The 27,243-nt window shown below is 44.2% G+C and overlaps 1 protein-coding gene across 1 annotated transcript in view; it reads right to left on the bottom strand.

Annotated features, from left to right (window-relative positions):
- The window catches only part of MALRD1 (MAM and LDL receptor class A domain containing 1), a 268,805-nt gene that overhangs the window by 180,085 nt on the left and 61,477 nt on the right, over positions 1 to 27,243 (bottom strand). Inside the window, exons 15-22 of the mRNA XM_088654242.1 lie at positions 26,006 to 26,152; positions 24,917 to 25,069; positions 23,882 to 23,987; positions 15,924 to 16,291; positions 14,749 to 15,170; positions 6,539 to 6,626; positions 5,840 to 6,016; positions 2,842 to 3,016 (exon numbers count right to left, since the gene is read on the bottom strand). Coding sequence (XP_088510368.1) covers positions 2,842 to 3,016; positions 5,840 to 6,016; positions 6,539 to 6,626; positions 14,749 to 15,170; positions 15,924 to 16,291; positions 23,882 to 23,987; positions 24,917 to 25,069; positions 26,006 to 26,152 — 1,636 coding nt within the window. The remainder of the gene's footprint in view (positions 1 to 2,841; positions 3,017 to 5,839; positions 6,017 to 6,538; positions 6,627 to 14,748; positions 15,171 to 15,923; positions 16,292 to 23,881; positions 23,988 to 24,916; positions 25,070 to 26,005; positions 26,153 to 27,243) is intronic.

The raw sequence follows: 27,243 nt of genomic DNA, 5'->3' as shown, positions 1-27,243 counted from the left end.
AAATTGCATCAGATTCAAGTCAGTGAGACCCAGGTGGCGCTGTGGTTAAACCACTGAGCCTAGGGCTTGCTGATCAGAAGGTCGGCGGTTCGAATCCCTGTGATGGGGTGAGCTCCTGTTGCTTGGTCCCAGCTCCTGCCAACCTAGCAGTTCGAAAGCACGTCAAAATGCAAGTAGATAAATAGGAACCGCTACAGCGGGAAGGTAAACGGCGTTTCCATGTGCTGCTCTGGTTTGCCAGAAGCGGCTTTGTCATGCTGGCCACATGACCTGGAAGCTATACGCTGGCTCCCTCGGCCAATAATGCGAGATGAGCGCGCAACCCCAGAGTTGGTCACGACTGGACCTAATGGTCAGGGGTCCCTTTACCCTTTACCTTTACAAGTCAGTAGGCGTGTTAATGAAATCTAGTGCACTATCCTGCTGGCGAAATGGGACCCCCTCCCCTACATGGCCCCCTACATGGAGCACCACTGGAACACCATGCTGGGGAAGGAAAAGGGAGATTGTTCCATTGGGCAAGCTTGCACTGTTGGAATGATTGAAAAAGCACGATGCTGAATTCTTCCCATTGCCTGTTCTCAAACCTTCCTTAGTTATAAAACCTAAGCATGCATCCCTTCTTGCACATGAATCCCCACCACCACCGTAATCCTGAGTTAAGCAGTATATAACTGATACTGAACCCAGGGTGTCAGAGTGAGTGTTCTGGGATTATGATGGTCAGATATAATCACAAACTCTGATAGAACTGGTGGGGGAGGCACACAGGGAACTCACAAAGTGGATTGAGAGGAATTCATGCCTGAGAGCAGAGGACAGGGCGCAGTGCGGACAATCCTTGAGCTCAATCCCAGTCCCTAAACCTTGATTAGGGCTATAGCTTCATAATAGAGTATTTGCTCTGCATGCAAATGGCCCCAAATTCAATCCCTGGCATATCTAGCTACGGCTGGAGAAGCCTTCTGTCTGAACTCTGGAGAGCCACTGCTATTCAATGTGCACCAACAGTTTGACTCAATGATTGGAGAAGATCAGTCTACATCCCAATCCCAAAGAAGGGCAGTGCCAAAGAATGCACCAACTACCACACAATTGTGCTCACTTCACACACTAGCAAGGTTATGCTTAAAATTCTACAAGACAGGCTTAAGCAGTATGTGGACCGAGAACTCCCAAAAGTGCAAGCTGGATTTCGAAGGGGCAGAGGAACCAGAGACCAAATTGCAAACATGCGCTGGATTATGGAGAAAGCTAGAGAGTTCCAGAAAAACACCTACTTCTGTTTCATTGACTACGCAAAAGCATTTGACTGTGTCAACCACAGCAAACTCTGACAAGCTCTTAAAAAAATGGGAGTGCCTGATCACCTCATCTGTCTCCTGAGAAATCTCTATGTGGGACAAGAAGCTACAGTTAGAACTGGATAAGGAATAACTGATTGGTTCAAAATTGGGAAAGAAGTACGACAAGGCTGTATATCGTCTCCCTGCTTATTTAATTTATGTGGAGAATTCATAATGTGAAAGGCTGGACTGGATGAATCCCAAACTGGATTTAAGATTACCAGAAGAAATATCAACAACCTCAGATATGCTGATGGCAGAAAGTGAGGAGGAATTAAAGATCCTTTTAATGAAGGTGAAAGAAGAGAGCACAAAATATGGTCTGAAGCTCAACATCAAAAAAACATGGCCACTGGTCCCATCACCTCCTAGCAAATAGAAGGGGAATAAATTGATTCAGTGAGAGATTTTACTTTCTTGGGTTCCATGATCACTGCAGATGGTGACAGCAGTCATGAAATTAAAAGACGCCTGCTTCTTGGGAGAAAAGTGATGACAAACCTAGACAGCACCTTAAAAAGCAGAGACAGCACCTTGTCGACAAAGGTCCGTATAGTTAAAGCTATAGTTTTCCCAGTAGTAATGTATGGAAGTGAGAGCTGGACCATACAGAAGGCTGCTCGCCGAAGAATTGATGCTTTTGAATTATGGTGCTGGAGGAGACTCTTGAGAGTCCCATGGACTGCAAGAAGATCAAACCTATCCATTGTTAAGGAAACCAGCCCTTAGTGCTCAATGGAAGGACAGGTCCTGAAGCTGAGGCTATTCCAATACTTTGGCCACCTCATGAGAAGAGAAGACTCCCTGGAAAAGACCCTGATGTTGGGAAAGATGGAGGGCACTAGGAGAAGGGGACGACAGAGGACGAGATTGTTGGACAGTGTTCTCGAAGCCACCAACATGAGTCTGACCAAACTGCAGGAGGCAGTGGAAGACAGGAGTGCCTGGCGTGCTCTGGCCCATGGGGTCACGAAGAGTTGGACACAACTAAACGACTAAACAACAACAACCACCAGACTTTGGAGGCTCTAGATACAATTTATATAATCTCAACACAAACACACAAACACACCACACACACACTAGCAGTCTAAGACATCCAGTGTAAAGATAGTGGAAGAGCTGTAACTAAGTGGTAGAAACAAAATAAAAAAATTCCTTCAGTAGCACCTGAAAAACCAACTAAGTTTTTATTTTGGTATGAGCTTTCGTGTGCATGCACACTTCGTCAGATAGGTAGAAGACATGCTTTGTATGCAGAAGGTCCAGGTTCAATCCCCAGCATTTCTGGATATGTCTGGAGAAACTCATGCCTGAAACCCTGGAAAAACTCTGTTAAATGAATTGTGTTTTCTGTTTCCAATTGTTTAGAACTCTGTTAAGAAGACCAAAGCAGCAGCAGCACACTCACTGTTAAAATCTATCACAGCTGGCTAAATCCACACAGCCCAAGAGAAATACATATATTTCTGAGTACTTTGACCATTGCACTCACATCGTATGATCAGTCAACGGTCTATGGCCCTCTCCACCTGGGTGGATGCCGGCACCTTTTCCAAGGCCCCACTGGAATATATTAACAGGATGGGTTGAAGCTGTTGTTGCCACTTGAGCAGCAGGCTGATACCATTCACAGAAGTTTCCACTGTCAAAGTCACAAGCAACTGAGGCTATTGAAACGAGAAAGAAAAGAACATTGGAGTTATATTGAACAATATAGACATGAAATGTCATTTCATTTCCAGGGGCAGTTTGGCTAGTTTCTTTACAAGGCACTAGTAGTTGCTGTGTGAATGCTCTCACTAGTACTCTGCATCAGAGCAATGCAAACTTTGTTATTGCAAGCAATAAGAGCCTGCCCAAAATGTTCTTCCCCCATGATAGTTTTAGCCTTTTTATGATATATTGAAAGTTGTGTTCTACACTGAAGGGTGGGACATTAAAATTTCCAAAGCCAACCAAACAACCAACAAAATGGTTCTGGCTGGCTACTGCTCTAAATATGATCAGCACAATTGTTAAAGCATGATTACTTTGATTACCTCTATTGATTTTGTATTTGTGTCTCTTCCAAAAGAGCAGATTTAACATACTATTTTCTTGAATGTTTCTTCTATAGCTCTGCTTTAAAAGCAACCCTTCCCTCCATATCAAAAAGGTAGCTTTTGTAGTATTAAACAACATATTGTTCTCCTTCTGAACAGTAGTCATAAGTGAAGGGGTTTGGGGTTTTGTTCTTATAATAATTGTTGCTAAATTTAGGCTGTCAATAGTACTGGTGACATGACAGCTCGTTATTTTCCTAGTTATGACAACTGATGTAAAGGCTTTTCCCTTTTATAAATAAAGAATTCATTTATTCAATAAAACCACAGAGCATCCCTGTCAAGTTTTGAAAGCCACTGCTCTCCAGAATATTTATTTAACAAGAATGAAACAGAATATATATATTAAATTCATTAACTGTTATGGAACTATTAAGACCTACCATGTGTTATGCAGAGCAAAATTTTTAGGTTGAGCTTTTGGGGTATGAGCTAATAAATTGGCTCTATCAAGTACTATGAAATCAACAATGATTATATAGTGCTCTTGTAGGCTTATTTTGCATAAGAAACCAAGCTAGATAACTTAATGTCATATATCTTCAACTCATTGCTTCAAATGTCCATAGCCTTTTGCATGCAGATGAGTGCAAAGGTGCTTTGTAGTCATTGGTCAGTTTAGTAAACTGAACAATTAAATGTAACTTTAAAAATTAGAAATGGGAAGAACAGTGCATGCTGGAGGTATTTCTTCTAAATCACTGCTATTTCAAATCCCAGCATCATACAAAAGAGCACACAACAGTTTCTTTGAGTGAAAAACCTAATCTGAATTACTTTGAGAATGGGGAAGATACCCCCCAAAAAATTGAGATATGCACATAGAATAGCAATCTAATATGAACATGGAATAGCACCATGAAAGAATCAGGTCAACTTAATGCAGCAGTATCCTATATAATAAAGTGCAAGTGTCTCTGCGTCCAGATTCCCTGTGTCCCGTTTTCCGCGCTACTGAGCATGTGCCCCACGCACACAGGGATTGGACGCAGAGACTGAACCCACACACACACGCTCTCCTCACCCCACACCCCACCCCTCTGCCCTGCACTGGCTCAATAAGCAGTTAAAACAGAGGCCACCAGGTGGAAGGCAGGAGCAGGCAGCAAGGCCCCTAAGCAGGGCAGGCCCTCTCTCAACGTGCCCAAGGGCCTGAGGAGGAAGCCGGGATGACCAAAAAATTGAGGCCCCGGCTTCTCCTCACTAACAGGCCCAAAATTGAGGCCCAAACAGCGCAAGCAACCGGGAGAACCCCGCTGGGCCGGAACGGCCAGGAAAGGCGCGGGGAGGCCACCGAATGCTCAGCGCCAACCATGGGACCCTCAGAAAGCGCCGGGGTGGGCGCAAGCCCCCCGGACAGCAAAGCTCCCTCCCGGACGCAGCAGGCAACTGAAAAACAGCAGCGGAGGCCAACAAAAGTAGCGGGAGCCACCACCACCCCCCACCGAAAAACTGGGCGTACACCCCAGAGCCGTCCAGGAGCCAGAATTCGGTCACTGGGCCCTGGCAGCAGCAGCGCTATTGACGGGGGGAAATTAGGAACCAAACAGCAGGCGCAAAAAGTGCACGAAAACAGGGTGGGGAGGGATCCACACTCCAAACACAAGCTTCGGAGGGGGTAAAGGAAGAAATACCCCCCGCTCCCCCCAGCCGAGCCCGGGCTGTAAAGGTAAAAAAAGGGGGGGATTTTGGCTTGGGGTTTGGGAACGGGGGGATAAAATTAGGGATAAATTAAGGATCAAAGGGAGGGGGGAAGGAACAATAAATTAGACAAGGAATAAAAGCCCCCCACGTGCCGCTGCCACCAAAAAAGGCTGAATGTTCTAGCGCCCCTTTATTTTATAAGTTGACTCTGTATTTCGGTTGGAAAGTTTTTGTATTTCTTCTTTTTTGTATTTTGTATTCATACAGTACATATTGGAAAATAAAAGAGTTTGCTTTAAAAAAAAATCCACCATGTTGCAATCATGGGTTTTGGCATCCAAGAATAAAGTCGCACATTACAGGAGGCAAATTATGCAAAGAACTCCTCCTCTAAGTGTGTCCCACACTCTGTTCTTCTCTCACTATAATGAATTTATAATTTGAAATAAATTGCTAATGTAATGCTGAGCTAATGCAAGAGCCCCCAAACCTGGTGGGGCTATCTATGGTCCCTTGATCTTTAATGGCACAGCTGCCCTCGCACTTCTGGTGAAACTCTTCTAGAAATCATTGCTGCCTAGGAACACAAGAACTGCTGCACTAGGTCAGACCAAGGGTCCCATCGCCGACAGCAAGGACAGGTCCTAGGGTTCGGAGAAGCGCTTCTCTGAACCCCGGGATGTTCTAGCACCCGTTATTGAACGGGCTGAAATACACTAGTTCATTAATAATTCTTATGCTCACCACATGATGACTCATCAGATCTGTCGGAACAATCAGGACGGAAATCACACTTCTGGGTGATACTGATGCATTGGCCAGTGCCTCTGCAGATGAATTCTTTTTCTGTACAGTTGTTCATAGGAAGTGTCACAGGAATGGATGTCCCTGATGGAGTTGTTGAATCAACTGGCAAATTTCCTTAAGAAGCAAATGGTTACAGTTATCTCTTATGAGTTTCGCAAATAGCCTATTTTTTCATATATGAGGAATGGCCCTTAGCATGGAAAGCAAGCCCAATGAGAGAAGGTTTAAGCTGGAGAAAAGAAGACTGAGTGGGCGACATTCAAATAACTGGGTAGGTATAGGTGTTTGCTCTTTGCAAGGTCTAATGCCCTTAAGTTATAGGAGGATAGGTTTTTTTGTTGAACAGTAAGTGATACCTCTTGACTCTTAAGAGCCATTCAACCATGGAACCAATTACCTGGCAGGGCAGTGGGCTCTCCCTTGTATAGAGGGATAGTCTAGCTATGGAATTCTTGCCTTGAGCAGGGGGTTGGACTAGGTGGTCTACAAAGCTCTCTCTAACTCAAAGATTCTATGACTTCTTCCAAAATGGCTATTCATTTTCCTGCATTTCTGGGATTGGGAACTTCATTTGCATGCGAACTGTAAGTCACAATTTGGCCACGCTAAAAGTTTAAAGTCTAGATTTCTCCTTACCATTGTAAAGTGCGCAGTTCATAAAAGATAGGTCATCAATTCCAATGTCTCCAGTGAAGCCATCCCCCACAGTACCTTCCACCAAGATCTAAGAAAAAGCAATAATTAAAAAGCCATCTGTCACCACCACTGAGAGGATTTCCACTTCTAATTACATGGTTAATATCCATTTATACCCCTCCCCTCAAAAGGGTACAATTTTGACTTTTTATGAAGTGCTTATAGCCTTTCTTGAGGATAAACTGTGTTTATGAGAGAAACTAATCATGATTAACTCTCCCTGGTGCTCCTTTTAATCACAAGGAACACTTAAAGCATTAGTGTGGTTGGCTACACAGCCATGTGTAAGCCCATTAAAATATCACTGTAATATAGAATTATGGCAAGATTCTATAGTTAGAGCCTCATCATTGTTAGTACATTCAGTAGTAATCATTACATAATTAATCATGGTTAATGATTTCAGTGATCATGTGTCTGAAGCATAATATTAGGGGAATACCATTAAAATGAACCAAAATGAAGATGCGATTATATTATTCAACGAACAGTAAAGAAATAATGTTTCAAGAAATGGTATTAGAGAACAAACTTTCTATATGGAGGTTCCCTTTAGATGTCACCCCAGTCAGAGTGAAGGAGCTCCCAAATGACTAAAGAAGATCTAAGAGATCTAAGAGATATCTGACTATAATCAATATCCGTGGTATTACGGTTTTTATCTTATGCTAAATAAAGTGGTGCAACCTAAATTAAACTCCAGTTCAAATACAATGGGTTGGACTCAACATAACACTAAATTGCTGGTTTGGTCAGCACAAGAGTTCTACTTGTGCAATGTAACATTCTCTCCATCTCCTCACCCCATGCACCCCATAAATCTGTTTTGGGGTTTCCCCTCACCCTATGGAGAATATTTGAGGACAGTGTGGGGCATGTGGGGGACAAGACATAAAGCCCCATTGTACTGGCAGTAATCCTTCTGCCAGTGCTTTTATTTAGTTAAATACCCCCAGTTATATTTCATTATGTCCAGAGTTTAAAGGACTTGCCTTGACAGAGAGACAATTAAGCTGCCCCTGAAGTCTGGAGAAGCTTCTAGAGTGGCATGCCATATGAGATGCCAGGCACTGTCACTGGGAAGGAATACAAATGACAGAGGGACACTTTTTTCTCATGAGATCTTTTAGATCTTGTCCACAGTATTTTAGATTGGAGAGCTCATATTCTGTCTTAGTCTTGGACACTGTTAAATGCATTTGGGCATTCTTTATCAGCACAAAAGATGGAGAGCCTGATTATCTGGTCTGATTCCAAAATCTATTATTGGAAACAGTTTAAATGAAGGATTTATGCCAAGTGCCCTTCAACCTGGAGAGAACTAACCAGGGTAGAATAGTGAGAACACGGTCAAATAAGGATTCCCAATAAGGATTCCCAAATAAGGATTCACGTGTCTGTGAGCTCCTTTCTTGCTTTACATAAGAGTATGAACCAGTTTCTTCCTTCCTACACACCTTAACAAGTTTCAATATCAAGGCCTAACTGGATGAGATGACATTAAAATCAGGACTGGATCTCCCATCTCTTTAAATTTTATAAATTTCCTGTTTTGGAAAAGTACACTGACAGATTGCACACCAGCAGATATCCTTTCCCAGTCTGGGTAGTACCATCCATGTAGATAGCATAGTTTTCAACATCAGCTGTGCAATACAGGCAGTAGATCAAAACTGCACATTCAGATGTCATGTGGTTTGGGGAAATGATTGAACGCCTATGAAAGAAACCCTTGCATGCACATGCCCTACAATAATGCTCTCGTCAATCATAAAAAGCAGACACATGAATCCCACAGTCTGGATAAACAGAAAGATACATCTTAGTTTCAATATTATATTTCCATGCGCCATAAGCTACAGGTGATAATTTAGACAATACATCCATATTTTTCAAAACTAAAGAGTGACAGGGAAAAAAAATAAGCTGGAAAAGTGCAACTTAAATTGTAATGCAACTGATATTTTCAAAAACAAATGTTCCTCATCAGACATTTACATAAGATGATGTTCTTTTCAGTTCTGTTTCATTGGCATTTAGGTGAGGGAATGAAGGATGGGGGCTGTGGTAAACAGATTCAGGTCAAATGTGGGAATGTATGTTTAGACATAATGTATTGCTACATCCTTTCTCCTACAGCTAATTAGTTCTTGTAAATATTTTCACTTTCGGAAAACTAGCAATGAATAACAAATAGGAAGAATTCTTGCAAGATATAAAAAAGATGGGTGACTGTTTTTACATGCCAGGAGCTTTCCTTTGACAGGCAGGCAAACTCCAGTTAGCTACAATTCAGTGCAGATAAAATAAATTTGCCAATAGAAGTGTGGGTGTGGGAGAATAATAACGTAAAAGGAATTCATCCTAAGAGACTGTCAAAGGAAGAAAAATACCAAGACTGCATTACAATAAACATATAGTCAAAATTATTTGTGTACAATGCTACATTATTTCCAAAATTAGCCTGAATATTCAATTTGGGGTTTTCCTTTATTTAATATGTTATGGATTCATAATAGCCTTGCTTTGGGTAATGGGATATTGAGTATAAAGTAGAACACATTCTTTCAGGCTGGTCATGGAAGCAGTGTACACATCATGTGTACACAAGCCATATCTATCCTGCATCTGTCCTAGCTATGTTTTAAGTTCAGTACTGTGTACAGAGATTTGTGTCTCTTATTAAATAGAGGAGGAGGCAGTAGCATGAACTGTTGGAGCTAGGTCTTCATTCAGGAAAGGGTACAGTTGGCAAACCAAATGGAGGTGGCAAAAGACATTCCTGGCTACCACTGTCACCTGCACATTTGTAACTAAGGCAAAATCAAGAGTACCTACCCCCTAACAAAAAAGCAGTTTTAGAACAGGTTGAATACTTCTTCCAGACCCATCAGTACCACCAACCAATAGTAACTGTTTTTTTTCTGGGTGTTATTTTTAAAATTAGAACTACTTACTATTCATTCTGGACCTGACATTCCGGATCTGACCTAGTTGCCATATCATCTTGCCCATTTTTCATCCTTATACTCAACTGCATTCACAGACTTCAAACTAATTGTCATTAATTGAGAAAATCCCGATAGTTCGGTTTCTGCTGTTTCCAAACTGGCAGCTCTTAGGTCCAAACAAGAAGTTACTTTAAGTGCATAGCAAATTACTATGTGCTTTTCTTTTCCATATTTACTTACTGGTGCTGGGGTGGCTGATTTTAACTGGGACTGCAGTACGAAGCAATGGGATGATTAACCTTTTCCTTCCCAGCTGTGATCCCAATCACACCCACACCCACCCCTGAGGCTTAGGGAGGGACAAAGACCCACCACACCTGTAATCAAATACGTAAAAATATAGCACAACATGTTAACTGACCCTTAGATATATCCAAGATAATTCTTACAAGTTGGCCTAAGCAATCTTGATTTCTGCTCTTCGTGATACATGGCAAAGAGGTTTTCACAAAACTCCAAAGAAAAATTAAATGTTCTGCCATAGTTACCAATGTAAAGGTGCAAATAGGATCGGTTTCTTATCTACTTTTTTTTTGTAGTGAAGAAAGATTTGTCAAAATTCGGTTCCAAAAGGCAAGCCATTTTAAAAAGCATCTGCCAACTGAGTATGTGCAAACCTCAGATTCCATTATATATACCATCCTCCAGGGAACTCATTTACCATGAAGCTAATTTCACATCTCATTTATTATCTGAATGAGGATAAATAGTTCCCAGTTTCTTTTAGCTCTAAGAACTTTGCAGATCCAGCTTGAATGAAACTTATGCAAGGCTCGTATGTAGTTGGTCAAATATTACCATACATGAGAAATAATTCTCTGTAAATGAGAATTATACATTATATTTAACTTACCGTATATTAAAGAGAAATGCTGATTATTTTTAGAACAAATTGAACTTTCTATTATCTATAACTGCCGCAGCAAGGACAAAGCTGATGCTATGGAAATTAATAGGTTAATATGTCTCTTGGCAGATATGAAGGCACCATGAAGGCAATTCCTTCCAAAAGTAGTATGACCCGTTCTTCCTAATTCCTCCATAACTTCTGTGGTTCTTCAGAATGTATAGTTATTTAATCTACGTTCTGAGATTTTGTGATGTTAACTTTGTATTTTATAGCTGCTGGATTTTTCTTTTACTTTTTTTACTGCTCGTTTTATTCTGTGGTTTTATGGTATTTTAATATATATATATATATATATGTTTACATTTCTTATTGTTTTAATTTGGGTGTGTGTGTGTGTGCCATCTTCTATTTCTATTCTATTTTCAAAAGCAGAATAGATTGTTTGTTTGGGCACAGAATATTGGAAGCATGAAATAATGCACAAGTGTGGGTCTTGATGTTGCAAGATACCGTAGACTAACAGGCAGCATGTGCTAACAGCTTCTGTCTTGTCAGCCTGAGGCCTAAAAGGAAGGGGGAAATTGTGTTAATTAATTCAGACCCCAATTTCTCCCAGATGCTGGAGTTCTAAGCCACTTTAAAGGACTGCAGAGGGAAAGCCCATGTCCCTTTGCCTCTAGAGTGGCCACTGATGCATCACTTTTAAAAAAGGCAATGCATCACAAAAAAGCAAAAAAAGAAGACATAGTTTTGTGTCATATCTGCATATGCTAATTTATTTGTAGAGAAGCAAATCAAGAAATAATTACTATAATTTACATAGAAATATAATCCATTTTAACAGCATTTGGAAGACTGAAACTAGGTGAACTTTGTGCCTCCAGGTATCAACGGTTGGTGGATAACTTCAAGGCTCCTGCTGTCACTTCCTATCTGTAAACAGGACTTGGGTTACACAGTCCTTCAAACAGAGGTCTGCCCTCTGTAAAGTAGGACACATCACTCCCCTAAGTGCCTCTGTCTGCAAATGGGTCGCAATATCTCTTCCCCTCTTTGTTGCAATTTAGTTGTTGTGCATATGGAACACAGACCAAGCTGATCTGGTGGTGGAAAGATGCCATGCAAGTCATCCCACTCTTGTTCCTGTCCTATCCTCGCCCCATCTCTGCCTATTCTCTATGCTGTCACCATGGTGCATCCTGTTGTGGCTGAATGTGTTATACAGGTGAAACTCAGAAAATTAGAATATCGTCAAAAAGTGAATTTATTTCAGTAATGCAACTTCAAAGGTGAAACCAATATATGAGATAGATGCATGACATGCAAAGCAAGGTATGTCAAGCCTTTATTTGTTGTAATTGTAATTATTTGTCATTAGGCGGGTCAATTATAAATGGAATGTAATTTTACTGGAATGTAATAGTGATGTTTATTTTTTGTATTATTGTAACTATTTGCTTTATTACTGTGGAATTTTCAAAAGAAAGCATTTGTAAAAATTAAAATTAAAATAAAAAATAAAAAGTTGCATTACTGAAATAAATGCACTTTTCGACGATATTCCAATTTTCCGAATTTCACCTGTACAATTGGGCAATTCAGTCTTTTCCAGATCTATGTGTTTACAGCAAAATGTAAACCAAGTTTTCTTGGTTAATTTTTTCTACAGAACTGTGTAAGAGGAAAAACAAAATAAAATATCTTTGTCTATAACACACTCATTTTCCTCCCCAAAGTTTAACGAATCAGCTATATATGATTAATCATATAAGGCATCCTATAGCTAAAACTATTTTGAGAAACAAATGCTAAACTGGTAATAAATCATTAAACTGAACTAAGTAGCCAAGGCACGGAAAACTTTTCAAACAGAGATAGGCCTTCATTCCTTTAAACAACACAGAAGAAACCGTGAGATGAAAAATGAGATAAGATATAAGCAAATATGATAAATGCAAAGCAATTAATTTTAATCCAGTGTTTCAAAATTAAGAAAATTGACTTTCGAGTCAATGTCATTTTTCATCACGTTGTTGCTAATGCCAAAAATTGGGTCTATTTTTCATTTTAACGCAGTGGGAGTTGAATCAAAAAGTCTTTGTATTGGAACTAATTAGAAACTTATTACTTCCTCCTCTTCTGTTTTCCCTGCCCCATCTTTTCAGTACAGTAGTGACTAAATGCTTTTTTGTGAACCCATTTTTTTATGTTCCTAAAAAACTAAGTGATGTACAATGAACCCTTTCCACAGGTTCACAAGTCAAAAGTATTGTGAAATGAAAGTTTCTTCAGAAATAGATGTGAAGGCCTAGGATTTCATAGAAGATGGGCATCTGGTAGACAAGGATCTGACTGTAAGGGAGTTCACTTCCTCGCAAGCACTGTTAATGTAGACTGTATGGCAAAACCTATTCAGCAACACCAAATGTTCCTTTGGTGAAGCCTTGCCCTGGACAATTCAGAAAAAAGTTAAGTCTTGCTTACACCTGAAGATCAGAGGGACTGGCTATCCCTCTGTACTAAAAGTGTCAAGAGCTTGCTGTGAGCCACTGTTGTTTGCTAATTATCCCATTGTGATTGGAGACCCATGGACAGTTTTTATTGTACTACAGACTTACAGTATGGGCAAATTTATTGTTCCGGGACCACATGAACAATGTACTTCTAGTTGTACTGTCAAATAAAACTGAGCTGTATCTCTTCCATTTTGTATTCTGGATTTCTGTTCAACTGTACATGGCTTCTTTGATGCAGACAACTTTCCTGTTTCTGAGACTGCAATACTCTAACCCAGGCATCCCCAAACTTCGGCCCTCCAGATGTTTTGGACTACAATTCCCATCATCCCTGACCACTGGTCCTGTTAGCTAGGGATCATGAGAGTTGTAGGACAAAACATCTGGAGGGCCGCAGTTTGGGGATGCCTGGTCTAACCACTTCCCCAAGAATAAGTCCCTTAGACCTCAGCTGAATTATGTCTGAGTAGAAATGTATAGCATGTTGTGAATTGCATGTTAGACTTCAACAACATGAAAGTAATGCAGTCTGACAGCAAAGGGACTAGTGCAAACTTCAAGTTTCTTCCAGCTCAGACTTTGGTAATTTGCCTATGGATAGCAATGTGACTAACAAAAAACTGTATCTGCGGGACATCAAGAGGAATCTAAAATTTGAGAGTGTATGAATAAATATTTGGTTATTTAAATAGGTTGCTCTTTCAAGTACTGAATAATTCTTCCCTCTCTAATGTTATGTAAATCATTGTTGCAGTTTTTCATGCAAAATTGCACACTAAATTCCCATTCTCAGCATTTTAGCAAATTCAGTCTAGGATATGTGGATAATGAAAATTACAGAAAGCAGCAGGGGTAATCAACTTATACGATGTAGCTACGTATGAACAGAACTTTGTAAGAGTCGTTAATAAAGACCTGCAGCAGTTATTATGGAATAATAAGAGATCAAATGCATTTTTAGTGGTTTCTTATAATTTGGCAGCACCACATGGGGGCAATTAACATAGTTTCCAACCACACAGAATGGATAAAATCCAGCACAGTTTAGGAGCAAATGTTAGGTGATAAACAAGCAAACTACTTGATGCCCCAAACTAAGATTATGGGTACCTGATTACAGAGGCCTTTAGATTTCTATAGCTACCGTATTATTAAAGGCATACAAAAGACTTTTATGTATACCATTTTTTCACTGCTAGCCATTTATGTTTAATATATTTGATTAGTCTGAAACAACAGCGGAAACTCAAACAACTGTATGAAAAATAAACGTATAGAGTAGCACTGTACTCTGTGAATGAATTTTGCATCAGGAATTGATTTTCCACCGAAGAGAAAAGCAAAGACTGAATGGCCCAGATCCAAAATTCCCTTCCATGGATGGAATGAGTTCACATTTATGAAACAGAAGTTTTCCACCTCCACCTTCCACTGCAGCCCATTCCACACCATATTGTGGCCTTCCCTCATTTTATGATCTTTTAGATGTGGCAGCCATTTTGTGCTATGCTACACCCACACACAGCCATTTTGTGACTGGTGCCCACAACACTTCCACAGAATTCAAAATGTGCCCTCTGGCCCCTAAAGGTTAGTGATCGCTTTACAATATATTTTGCTTCTAAATAACCGCAAAAGATAAGCCGAGTTAATGTTTGATAAGAAATTGGTTCAAAAGAAATGTGATCTAACAGTCAGACTTCCATTTCATTTGGAAAGGAAAGGAAAGGAAAAATCTTCATAAACGTTTCATGTCATTCTAAGCAAGCATACCTGAAATGGCTCTGAACTCTCAACGTAGAGCACTTTCTTTATCCATCTGTTGCCTTGATCGCCAAATGTTTGCCACAGCAGCTGTCCCCTTGTATTGCTCACAGTTCTCTGGGAAACTGCCAGCCTGTAAATGTGCTTTCCAAACATATGATAATAGAAGCGAAAAATGCAGCTTTTCTTTCCATGTGCAAAGGTAGAGTTAAAGACTGGGCTTAGCAAAGCCGCTTGGTTTTGGAACATCTGTGGCTCTGAAGACTCAATGTAAAGATAATGCCCTTTGGCTGTGCCCAAAGTGTGATCCTTCATTGGCCCAGTGTTAAAAGTGGAGGTTGGCCCTTGGTTTCTGGTCCAGTCGAAGTCATCATCCACATCTTGTTCCCAGTTGCAGAGGCCAAGTTCAAAGTCGCACTGCAGCTCAGTTGCTGAAACCAGTGAATGTATATGCCTTTGATTTTTAAATGGCAGAAAGATGCCACATCCCTGCCCCCCAGAACACCACAGGTCAATACTATATGTGGGGCATTCTGCACAGAAGAAAATGGTGGCTGCCAGTTGTCAGCTGCTGAGAGGAGCTCTACTCGCATCCATGACAGCAGAGCTTCAAAAACAGACCTTTGTTGTTTTGAAAAGGGCTGCTGTCACCCTTGCTAACAGTAAGCCCCCCCCCCACTCCCACTCTTGACCTTGTATAGATCCCATCTCCCAGAAGTAGCCACCTGTGAATGCAGGCAGCAAATTTGGTGAGGCCACTTTTGCTCAAGCAATACTGTCATATATATCTATTTTTGGACACTTTTAATGACGAATGAAAACTAACTTCCTTTAGTTAGTGTAAACTAATGGGCTGTGTTAAATTGTTATGCTTCTCATGCAGAAGATTCAACTGATTTCCTACTTATTCTTAGCACTATGCTAAGAATGAGGCACCATTTAAAAGTTTGTAGGAAATCAGCAAATCTTAATCCAAAGTGAGCAAAGGACTGCATTTTCTAAAATTCAGTTTCCACAGACCTTGGTTTCTTTATGGGTACAATCCTTCCCTCTTCTAAGTACTCAGTGTGCTAGGTCTATTGAAGTGAACAGAACTGTGATATTGCCTGAGAGGCAGGCACAAGATTTACTCAGTGCTTGAAGTTGACCATTGCAATTTAAGGGGGAATGTTTCAATGTCTTACCGCATTTGTCTTCATCAGACCCATCTCCACAGTCATCAACAAGATCACACAATAACAAACTGTCGATGCAAGCCTTTGAGTTTTGGCACCAGAAATGATCAGGGCCTTCACAGTTTAATGCTGGAGGTGGCATTGCACAGTTCTCAAATGTTATATCATCAATTGCTGAGACACCGTCATAAAATCCAAGGCTGACTTTATCTAGAGATAATTGAAATGGGTGTGGAAGGCGGCCAAGTTGAATGAAACCCTTTAACCACTGATCTCCTTGATTGTAATATATCCTCCAAAGGGCTGTAGGATCTTTTTGTCCATCAACAAGCAATTGCATTTCTGCTGCTCCAACTGATAGTCCATAGTTGTAATACCTGAGAAGGGAGTCTAAAAGTTAGGGATGAACACCATCAACACACTGAACAAATACACACAGTGAGACCAAATTTGCTCTCAAACACATTTTTTTTGTAGTGTGCCTATGCTTTGCTTGAGGCACCAAGTTGTTACTTGAATTGACGCAGATTAATCATGTGAGAAGCACACAGAGGATAGACTGTGTCACAGTGGCCGGAGTGGACTACTTCAGAGTAACGACGCTACGCAGCTCTGCATTTTATTCTTTTATTGGTGCTGCGTATTTACAGTGCTCAAGTCATTGCTATTTACACGGAGCGATGTTGTCAGTCGGTTTCAGAACCTCCTAATGGCTTTTGGCGCGTCTTTCTCCAACACAAAAGCTTTGGCAGACCCATCCTCTTGCCCCTCCTCTTCCTGCGTAATTCTGGAGTTGGGGGGATGGGTCTTCCCCCCTTACTTGCCCCTTCCTGTCCCACCTGGGACCCTGGCTCCTCTACCTTGCCTGAGCCTCGGACACGACTTCCTGCTTCCCCACTGGAATCGGAACTCTCCCTGCTTTCCCCTTTGCTCGGGGACGGGCTTGAACTCAGGAGGGGAGGGACTTCGCGATATCCCCTGTCCCTCACATCCACCCCCCTCCCAAGCTCTCCTTCACCCCTCCCCAGGCCCCCCCCATGTGTCGGTGACGACTGGAAGCCTAAAAACTCGGTGCTCTCCGAGCCCGTTGGTGTGAACACCTCCCCCCAGTCCTGCGAGCCCCCCCCTTCCGCCTGGGAGGACGGGAATCCCAAAAAGTCCGTGGCGTCAGAGCTGGTGGGGGTAAAAATGTTTTGCCAATCTGCTCCTTCCTCTGACTGGGTGGATCTTGGCGACACCCATACCTCATCCTCTGGTTCCTCAAACTCCGCTTCCCAGCGCCATGGTGAGCTGTTCTCCCGTGCCTCCTCCTCCTCCCCCTCCCTTTCCATGTGCCAGGGCTTGGGTCTGTGGGGAAAGAGGGCGTGAAATTCTTCCACCAAGAATTCCTCCTGTATCTGAGTGGCGGGAACCCATTCATTCTGGGACGGTGGAGCATCCTCCCATGCCATGAGGTACTCCAGGCCCCCCACCCCCCACCTTGAATCCAGGATGGCCGTGGCCTCATTGAGTTGCTCCCTGCTTTCCCTCTCCCCCCCTCCCTCGGGGGTTTGTTCGCTGTCTCTGAGCCTGCTGCTTTCCCTGTACGGCGACAGCAGCGATCTATGAAACACTGGATGCACCCTCATGTCCTCTGGCAGTGCCAGCCTGTATGCCACCGGGTTGACCTGTTGCGTGACCGTGAAGGGGCCCAGCCATTTGGGTGCCAGCTTTTTGCACCTCCCTCTGGTGGGAAGGCCCTCCGAGGACAACCACACCTTGTCCCCCACCCTGATGACCTCCCCTTGTCGCCTGTGGCGATCTGCCCCCTTTTTGTACGCTTCCTTGGCCCTCTCCAAGTGTTCTCTGAGCTGCTGGTGCACCGTCTCCAGTTCCTCTGCCCAATCCTCAGCCTGTGGGCCCTCCTCCTCCTCCTCCCTCTCCCTCTCTGGGAAAGATCTGAGGTCGCGCCCGTAATTGGCCTTAAAGGGCGACACCCCTGTGGAGACGTGCACTGCATTGTTGTAGGCAAATTCTGCTAGTGGCAAGCGATCCACCCAGTCCGTTTGCCGCTGGCTGACGTAGCATCTCAGGTACTGCTGCAGAATGGCGTTGACCCTCTCCGCTTGTCCGTTGGTCTGCGGGTGTCTAGCCGTCGACAAGCTGACCTCCACCTGCAGGAGGTTCATGAGCCGCCGCCAGAACCTGGAAACAAATTGGCGGCCACGATCCGAAATAACCCTTAAAGGTAATCCATGCAGTCTGAAAATGTGATCAACAAACAGTTTGGCTGTCTCTTCTGCCGAGACTGCCCTGGCACACGGTATAAAGTGACACATTTTGGACATGAGGTCCACCACCACCAACACTGCAGTCTTACCCCTGGACGAAGGCAGATCTGTGATGAAGTCCATGGACACCACTTCCCACGGCCTGTGTGGTGTGGCTAAGGGCTCCAGCAACCCTGGTGGCGCTGCTCTGACCACCTTCGCCCGCTGGCAGGTGGTACAGCCCCTTACATAGTCTCGAACATCTTCCCTCACCCCTGGCCACCAGAAGTGTCTCATGACTAGGTGAGTGGTCTTGTCCCTTCCAAAATGCCCCGCTGTAGGGTTGTCGTGCATCTGCTTGAGGACCGTACGTCGAAGCTGGGTGGTGGGTAGGTACAGCGCACCCTTGTAGAAAAGCAGCCCTCTGCGTTCTGCAAAGTCTTTTGCCTGCTCCCTCCCCCCTCTCAGTTCTCTGAAGATGCGGTTGGCAAATTCATCCGCTGCCGTCAGTGCTGTGAGTTCTGCCTCGCTCACCACTGCTGCTCCGCAGGACCATGCCGACGGGGGGAAAATGTGCCTTGGGGCTGGTGGCGCCTCCTCCTCCATGTACTCTGGCTTGCGGGAGAGGGCATCCGCCCTGACATTCTGCTCTCCTGGGATGTAGTGTATGGAGAAGTTGAAGTTCGAGAAGAACTCCGCCCACCGTATCTGCCGCTGGTTGAGCACCCTGGCAGTTCTCCAGAACTCCAGGTTCTTGTGGTCTGTGCACACCTGGATGGGGTGCTTGGCGCCCACCAGGAAGTGTCTCCAGTGCTGGAACGCCGCGTGGATCGCAAGAAGTTCCCGATCAAAAACTGTGTAGTTTCGCTCGGGCTGGGTCAACTTCCTGGAGAAGAAGGCACAGGGTCTCCACTCTCTGTTGGCGTCCAGTTGCAACAAAATGGCGCCCACAGCCTTATCAGAAGCATCTGTTTCAATGCGTAGGGGCGCGTCCTGAACCACGTGGAACAGGTTCTGGTCTGAGGCGAACACCCTCTTGAGGCTTTCGAACGCTGCTTGCGCCTCTGGTGTCCACCTGAACTTCTGCTTGCCTCTCAGGCAGTCAGTGATGGGAGCCGTAACTCGAGAGAAGTTCTTGATGAACTTCCTGTAGAAGTTGGCAAAGCCTAGTAGGCGTTGGGCATCTTTGCGCGTCCTGGGGCTGTGCCAGTCCAGGATGGTCTGCACCTTGTCCTTGTCCATTGCCAGCCCCTTGTCTGACAGCTTGTAGCCCAGGAAGTCCACCTCCTTGGTGTGAAACTTGCACTTCTCCAGCTTCACATACAGGTGGTTCTCCTTCAGGCGCTGTAACACCTCCCTGACGTCCTTCACGTGCTGCACTGGGTCGTTGGAGTAAATAAGGATGTCATCCAGAAAGACCAAGCATTTCCTGAAGAGTAGGGACCCCAGGACGTGGTGCATGAAGGCCTGGAAGCATGCTGAGCCCCCTTGCAACCCGAAGGGCATCACCAGATATTCAAAAGAGCCCAGAGGCGTGAACATCGTGGTTTTCCACTCATCGCCTTCCCGGATCCTGATCAAGTTGTACGCCCCCCTCAGGTCTAGCTTGGTGAAAATCTTGCCTCTGCGTGCCGCTGTCAGGAGATCATCCACTCTGGGCATGGGGAAAGCCACTGGCTCTGTCACCGAATTCAGCCGTCTAAAATCCACCACAAGACGGCGCTGTTGCGTGTCTTTCTTGTCCACCCAGAAGACCGGGCTGCCCCCTGCTGCCTTGCTTTCTCTGATGAACCCCCGCTTGAGGTTCTTGTCGATAAAAGCGCGCAGATCCTCCAGTTCCTGGTCTGACATGGCGTACAGCTTGGCTGGGGGTATAGTTGCCCCAGGCACCAGGTTGATCTGGCAGTCAAAAGGCCTGTGTGGGGGCAGGTGGTCGGACTCCGCTTCACTGAAGACCTCCTGCAGGTCCCAGTATGGTTTGGGTATCGCCTCACCCCCTTTGACGTGCATGGTGGCCACCGTGGCTATCGGAGGCCCCTCCCCTGGTTGGTGCTGCATGCAATGTTCCAGGCAAAAGTCCGATCCAAAAGTGATGCATCTCTGATGCCAACTTATGGAGGGGTCGTGGCGCGCCAGCCAGCTCATGCCCAAAACGATTGGGGGGTCTGAGATGGTGGTGACGTTGAATGCCAGTGTCTCTGAGTGCCTTCCAACCGTCATTCTCATGGGGGGGGTTTGATGAGTGATGGCCCCTCCCAGCAGCTCTCTGCCGTCAATGGTTGCCACGTGCAGAGGAAAATCCAGCTGCAGAAGCTGGATCTGGTGCTCTTCTGCAAAGTTTCTCGAGAAGAAGTTGGCTGAGGCACCACTGTCAATTAGGGCGAGGACCGTCAATGGATAGCCATTTGGGAGCGTGAGCGTCACTTCTAGAACCACTCCTGCTCTGGGAGGGGTGGGCTGGCTCTGCTCCTCTCTGTGCGGGTGGGTGGGCTGGGGCTGTTGTCTGCTGACTGTGCCTGGCTGCCGCCCCTTGTCTCCTGCAGCCAGGCTTTCCCGTTTCCCTGCTGTGGTGCTGCGTCAGTGGGGGAGGGCACAACCGTTCCCGCCTTTCCTTGCCACTCCCTGCGATGTGGGCAGTCTCTGACGAGATGCTGGGGGGAGTTGCAGAGAAAGCAATTCCCACCCCTTCCCTCCTTGCGTCTTGGCGCCGCTGGGGTTTGAAAAGCCCGCGCGCGCGCGCTATCAATCTGCATGGGTTCCTGGTCCTGACTGGCCCCAGGCGTGGCTTGAAAGGGTTGTTGAGGGAGTGGCTTCTCCTGCGACCGTGGGAACCAAGCCCGCTTTGCGCGCGTTGCTTGCTTGTCGCTCCATCTGGATTCCTGCCTCACCCCCACCGCCAGAGCCGCTTTGCTCAGTTGATCCATATTACTGGGCTTTGGACCTCTCGAGAGCTCATCCTTCACCTCCTCATGCAACCCCAAGTAAAACGCCGCTTGCATTGGGGCAGACTCCAGATCCCACCCCAATCTGTGCACCAGCATGGTGAATTTCGCCCAATACGCGCGAACTGTCATATTTCCTTGGCGTAAATTATGAAGTTCCTCCTTAGTCTGGTCCATATGACTATCGGACGAATACATCGTTTTCAAACCTTCTAGAAATAGTTTGACATTCTTCATGCAAGGATTCCTTGTTGCAATTAACGGTCTTAGCCACTCCCTGGCCGCCCCTGTAAGGTGCTCCACAATAAACGCTACTCTGTGCTCATCATCAGGGAACTCATCGTGGTGCAGCTCAAGAGCATACACAATCTCAGTCTCAAAGCCCTGAAACTCCTTCGGGTCTCCATTGAACTTGCTTACTAGGGTCCCGGCTCTCCTTCCTGGCAGCACTTGGACTTGGGGTGCCCCTCCCGCCTTGTTTTTCTCTGCATCCAGCTTGTTTTGGAGGTCTACCGCCACCGCCCTTAAATGCTGCTCTTTTTCCTGGAGCTCTCTCACCTGTTCCGCAAGTTGTAGCCGGTCGTCCTGGACCTTCTTAGTCTCCTCTTTAGCTGCCTTCAATTCTCCCTGCGCCTGCAGCGACAGCTGTTGCAGTTCTAGCTGGGCTTGCTCAGCGATCTGCCGCCACTTCTCCGCCTCTGACACGCTCATCCCGGCAACTCCAAAGTAGCCCAAAAATGATTAGGAGGTTGCTGTCACAGTGGCCGGAGTGGACTACTTCAGAGTAACGACGCTACGCAGCTCTGCATTTTATTCTTTTATTGGTGCTGCGTATTTACAGTGCTCAAGTCATTGCTATTTACACGGAGCGATGTTGTCAGTCGGTTTCAGAACCTCCTAATGGCTTTTGGCGCGTCTTTCTCCAACACAAAAGCTTTGGCAGACCCATCCTCTTGCCCCTCCTCTTCCTGCGTAATTCTGGAGTTGGGGGGATGGGTCTTCCCCCCTTACTTGCCCCTTCCTGTCCCACCTGGGACCCTGGCTCCTCTACCTTGCCTGAGCCTCGGACACGACTTCCTGCTTCCCCACTGGAATCGGAACTCTCCCTGCTTTCCCCTTTGCTCGGGGACGGGCTTGAACTCAGGAGGGGAGGGACTTCGCGATATCCCCTGTCCCTCACAGACTGTCTTTCCTTACAATTATTGTTGGCCTTTTTTGACCCTTCTAATACTAATATTGCATATAAAGAGATTTACCTACAAAAAACAAATGCAGTATCTGTATAATTCATTAATACTAAGCAGAATTATAGCTGAAATGAGTCTAACCAATTGGTGCTATTTAAAGTGCGTAAGATCAGGAACACTGGCTTATCTCCTCTTAATCAGGCTTCAGATTTTTAATCATTTAAACACTTTGAATTTGAGAGAACTTTGGATATTTGGAGGGAATTTAAAATGTCATGGGCTCACAGAGACAGAAATGGCTAAGGCATTTTCAAGGATACAAAAACTAGAAAACTGTCAGTGAGTTCGTGTTTAATTGTTAATCACCCTGGTATGATCCTCTTTCTATTTCCTTTAAGAAGGACTGCTGGAAGGCTGAAGCCAGAAAGAACAAAACAGAAAAATTAGTCCCAATAACTTTAAACAATCCAGTCGGAAAGAAATAGGAAATGGTTTCTGACTGAAGTCCAAAATAAAATTAGAATTCACAAAATAATAGAGATGCTGTTGTTTAAATAGCACAAAATATTAATTAAATGATTTTAATTCAATTGAGTCTAGGGGCGGATCTACACTCATGATTTTTAATGTTAAGGGTTAATGAATGGTTTTGATAACCTTATGGCCACATGACGTTCTACTTTTAACATTCATAATGCCTTATTAAAATGTGACACCAGAGGGTGCTACAGAGCAACCAGCAACTAGTAGTAGGGAGACAGTGTTTTGATAGAGGTAAGAAAAGCTTTACTTTAAAAGTATGTCCTGTAACATTTTAGAACAATATATCTAATATTGTTCTAATAACGTTAAACAGTTCAGTGTAGATCCAGCCTAGAATTTAGTACACTACCACATGAAATACTTTGAATAGTTTGAAATCAATGATTATGTCAGAGCAGTGGTGCAAGACTTGGCGCTATATCAATGTAATAGAATCATTGTAATAAACCAGGAGTTACACTAGTATAAATGGGCCATAATCAGAATATACCAAATAGTCAGACGTAGAAGCTCTAAATGTGTTCAAAGGGTTTAATGTTTTTCTTGGGTAGTGAATTTAACCAAGTCTACAGCGCTGTGGGTTAAACAATGGAGCCTAGGGCTGGCCGATCAGAAGGTCAGCGGTTCGAATCCCCGTGACAGGGTGAGCTCCCTTTGCTCGGTCCCAGCTCCTCCAACCTAGCAGTTCAAAAGCACGTCAAAGTGCAAGTAGATAAATAAGTATCGCTACAGCGAGAAGGTAAACGGCGTTTCTGTGCGCTGCTCTGGTTTGCCAGAAGCGGCTTTGACATGCTGGCCACATGACCTGGAAGCTGTACGCCGGCTCCCTCAGCCAATAATGTGAGATGAGCGTCGCAACCCCAGAGTCGGTCACGACTGGACCTAATGGTCAGGGTTCCCTTCACCTTTTACTTTCAAAACAAATACTAAAAATGCATTGCACATATTGTAGAACAAAGCACATACAATGACAAACACTATCCTCTTTTTCATTTCAAAGGCAGCCGTGTCTTTCCCTAAACACAAAAATCAAACTTCATTCATACCAGAAGGTCATTGTGCAACCTGATCCAGCCTGGCTGAATTTTGGGCTTTGGAGCTGTGCAGTCTGTGAGATGCTGCTGCTGTTTCTTAGAATGAACATAAAGTGGCCTGTTAAAAAGAGCAAAATGAAACTAAGTACATATACGCGTGTGGCGCTGTGGGTTAAACCACAGAGCCTAGGGCTTGCCGATCAGAAAGTTGGCAGTTCAAATCCCCACGACGGGGTGAGCTCCCGTTGTTCGGTCCCAGCTCCTGCCAACCTAGCAGTTCGAAAGCACGTCAAAGTGCAAGTAGATAAATAGGTACCGCTCCAAGCGGGAAGGTAAACGGTATTTCCGTGCGCTGCTCTGGTTCGCCAGAAGCAGCTTTGTCATGCTGGCCACATGACCCAGAAGGTCTATGCCGGCTCCCTTGGCCAATAACGCAAGATGAGCGCCGCAACCCCAGAGTCGGTCACGACTGGACCTAATGGTCAGGGGTCCCTTTACCTTTACCTTACATATAATAATTATTATTAATAATAATTTTATTATTTATATCCCGCCCATCTGACTGCGTTTTCACAGCAACTCTTGGTGGCTTACAACATATCTAAAAACATAATAAAGAAAAAAAGCCATACATATCCCTTGAAAAGTTTTCTGGCATAAAATTGCACCTATGGATGGTTTTCCTACTTAGATTAATTGAGATCATCCCTGGCATGACTATGTAGCAACCTTAGCCACATGTCCTGTATTTACTTTTAAAATAATGCTTTTTTTTCCTGGTTTGCCAATAAGTGCCAGGTGGCTGGGTCTAGGAGTCACCGCCATTTTCATCCCTAGAATGCCCCCAATACTGTATTGTGGGAAATTAAAATGGTGGTGGCTCCAAGACTTAGTCATCCCCTGATAATTGGAGTGCAGATGCTGCTGCTCACCATAACCATCAGGAAAACATCCCAGAGAAACCCCCTGATATAGGATAGGAGCCACCAAAGAATATTGTGCTGAGATCCCAGTCACACCTGAAGCTGGCCATGAGTAAGACCTTACCTGCAGGTTGGTTATAGGTGTGGTCCTGTGCTGGAGCTTGCTTCTGGAAAGCAGGGGGTAGACTGCTTCTGGAGCTCCTTACCCAATCAAATGCATCACCCCTGGCTGTTTCCATCCAGCCACAGCTGTCTGTTTCAAAGTCACATTTAGCAGCTGGAATATAGATATTTATTTCAGTCTGCATCAATTTATCTTACAGGTTAGCAACCAGTGTATACAGAAGGACAAGATGCAGTTGGAAGGGCAGGTGAATTGGAAGGTGCCTAATTAGAAAGTGCTGTTCTGATGCTCTCCTGCAACCACCACACCACTTCCTAGGCTGTTCTGGCAGGTTCCTCAACCTTCCAAGGCAGTTATTGGGAAGTGCAAGGGATTGCACAGGGAAGGGAGACCTAAGAGCATCTGGTTCTGTGAACAAAACAGAGTTTGCACAACTTGTACACTTATAAACAAATTGGTGGGCCAAGGGATCAAAGAAAGCCCATGCATGATCTGGAGCAAGCTTCCTCAACCTCGGCCCTCCAGATGTTTTGAGACTACAATTCCCATCATCCCTGACCACTGGTCCTGCTAGCTAGGGATCATGGGAGCTGTAGGCCAAAAACATCTGGAGGGCCAAGGTTGAGGAAGCCTCATCTAGAGTATTATTTAGCTTTGAAAAGGCGTGTTCACTAGCTCCAGCTTTGCTCCTGTTTCCACATGCCAGACATGTGTGAATCATCCTTATCAAATCAGTTAGAACTCTATAGATCCCTACTGTGAGTGTCTGTATTAAGAAGAGAGAGGAGACTGTTTTAAGAAAGCAAAGCTGAAAGTAAAGCTGAATTCCTCCTTTGAAAAGTGAAGCTCTAAATATCACTTTCTGAGGTTCTGTTATTCTGACAAGTCATTTTCAATTTTGGTTTTAATCTGAGAAGTAGCCACAACTGTACACAAAGACATCAATAAAGACACTGGGTGAAAGTGCTTCACCTTCTGTGTGGTTTGTCTTAATTAACTGATCCTCCTAATGGAATAGCCATAAGGCTATTGACATGCACATTTAAAGATCTTTAAGCATGAATTACAGATCAATGTGTTTTCACTTACAGCACAGGGCTTCGTCACTGCCATCTGGGCAATCAGGAGTGAAATCACAAAACTTGTCAGAAGTAATACAGTCTCCATTCTTACATGCCAACAATCCAGGTGGACAATAAAGAGATGAGGAATCAGAGGTTTCCCACATTGTTGCCCCTTAAAAAAACACAGTTACATTTTCTTGCAAGAAAAAAACAGTGGCTAAAACTTAAGTATTATCTACAGAACACATTTGCCATATTTTTGGCTCAGGGGTAGAGCATATACTTTGTATGTAAAAAGTTCCAAGGCTGAATTCCTCGTATTTCCAGATAAATGGATCAGGTAGCAGGAGGTAGAAAAGATCTCTGCTTGAGACCCTGGAGATCAGCTCCCAGTCAGAGAAAACAGTACTAGACTAGATGGACAAAAATCTGACTTGGCACAAGGCAACCTCCTATGGCTTGATTCCAATGTTAGTACTACTCAGAGTAGACCAACTGAAATAAGTGGGCATGACTTTCTTAATCACATTAATTCCAGTAGGTTTACATTGAATAAAACATAGTTGAATTTCACCCAATGAGTAAACTTTAGTTGGCTATAACCCCCAATCCTTTCCTGCCTAGCAATACTTCTTATTTCCCTTCAGCTAATGTATTCGATACATTCTTCAGTCTGCAGAAGTAGTGGGGGTTCAATTCAATGTTTGTTGCTGTGTGCTCAGGAAAAAGGCTTGCAAAATTGTCCTGATCTTGTGGGCCATCAATGCTCGGTGGCTTTACAAATCCATAGCTTAGATTCTGCAGATTCCATGACAGTCAGCAGATTCTGTACCACATGCCAAATTCTGCACATACTGAATCACAGAATAATGTGATTCATTGGACTACATCGATTATACTTCTGTAAATTATTCTCCTGCATGAGGTGAGAACTGAGAGACTCCCTACTTGATATTCCTTCACTGTTTTGAATACCGCTAGCTATTCACATAGGGCCCTTATGTCTAATTGGGGAATACTCATGTACAAACCCTTGTACACAGGCTCAAATCGTGAGGTCCAAGACCTCCAATATACAGTCTAGAGATTAAATATGTGATTTGAGTCTTTATGTACATAACTGTATGTGCATATGCACCAACTGGACATGCATGTAAGGCAGCATGGAGGCAAACAAAGCTTGCCCCACCCTTCTTAGGGTATACTTGAGTATCTGTCATTGGCCATTGAATAAATGTAAACTCTGACATGCATGATTCTAAG

This window comes from Zootoca vivipara, chromosome 11 (genome assembly GCF_965207765.1).
Source record: "Zootoca vivipara chromosome 11, rZooViv2.hap1.1, whole genome shotgun sequence".
In the NCBI taxonomy this organism is placed as follows: domain Eukaryota; kingdom Metazoa; phylum Chordata; class Lepidosauria; order Squamata; family Lacertidae; genus Zootoca; species Zootoca vivipara.
This window is presented reverse-complemented; position numbering and strand designations above follow the sequence as displayed.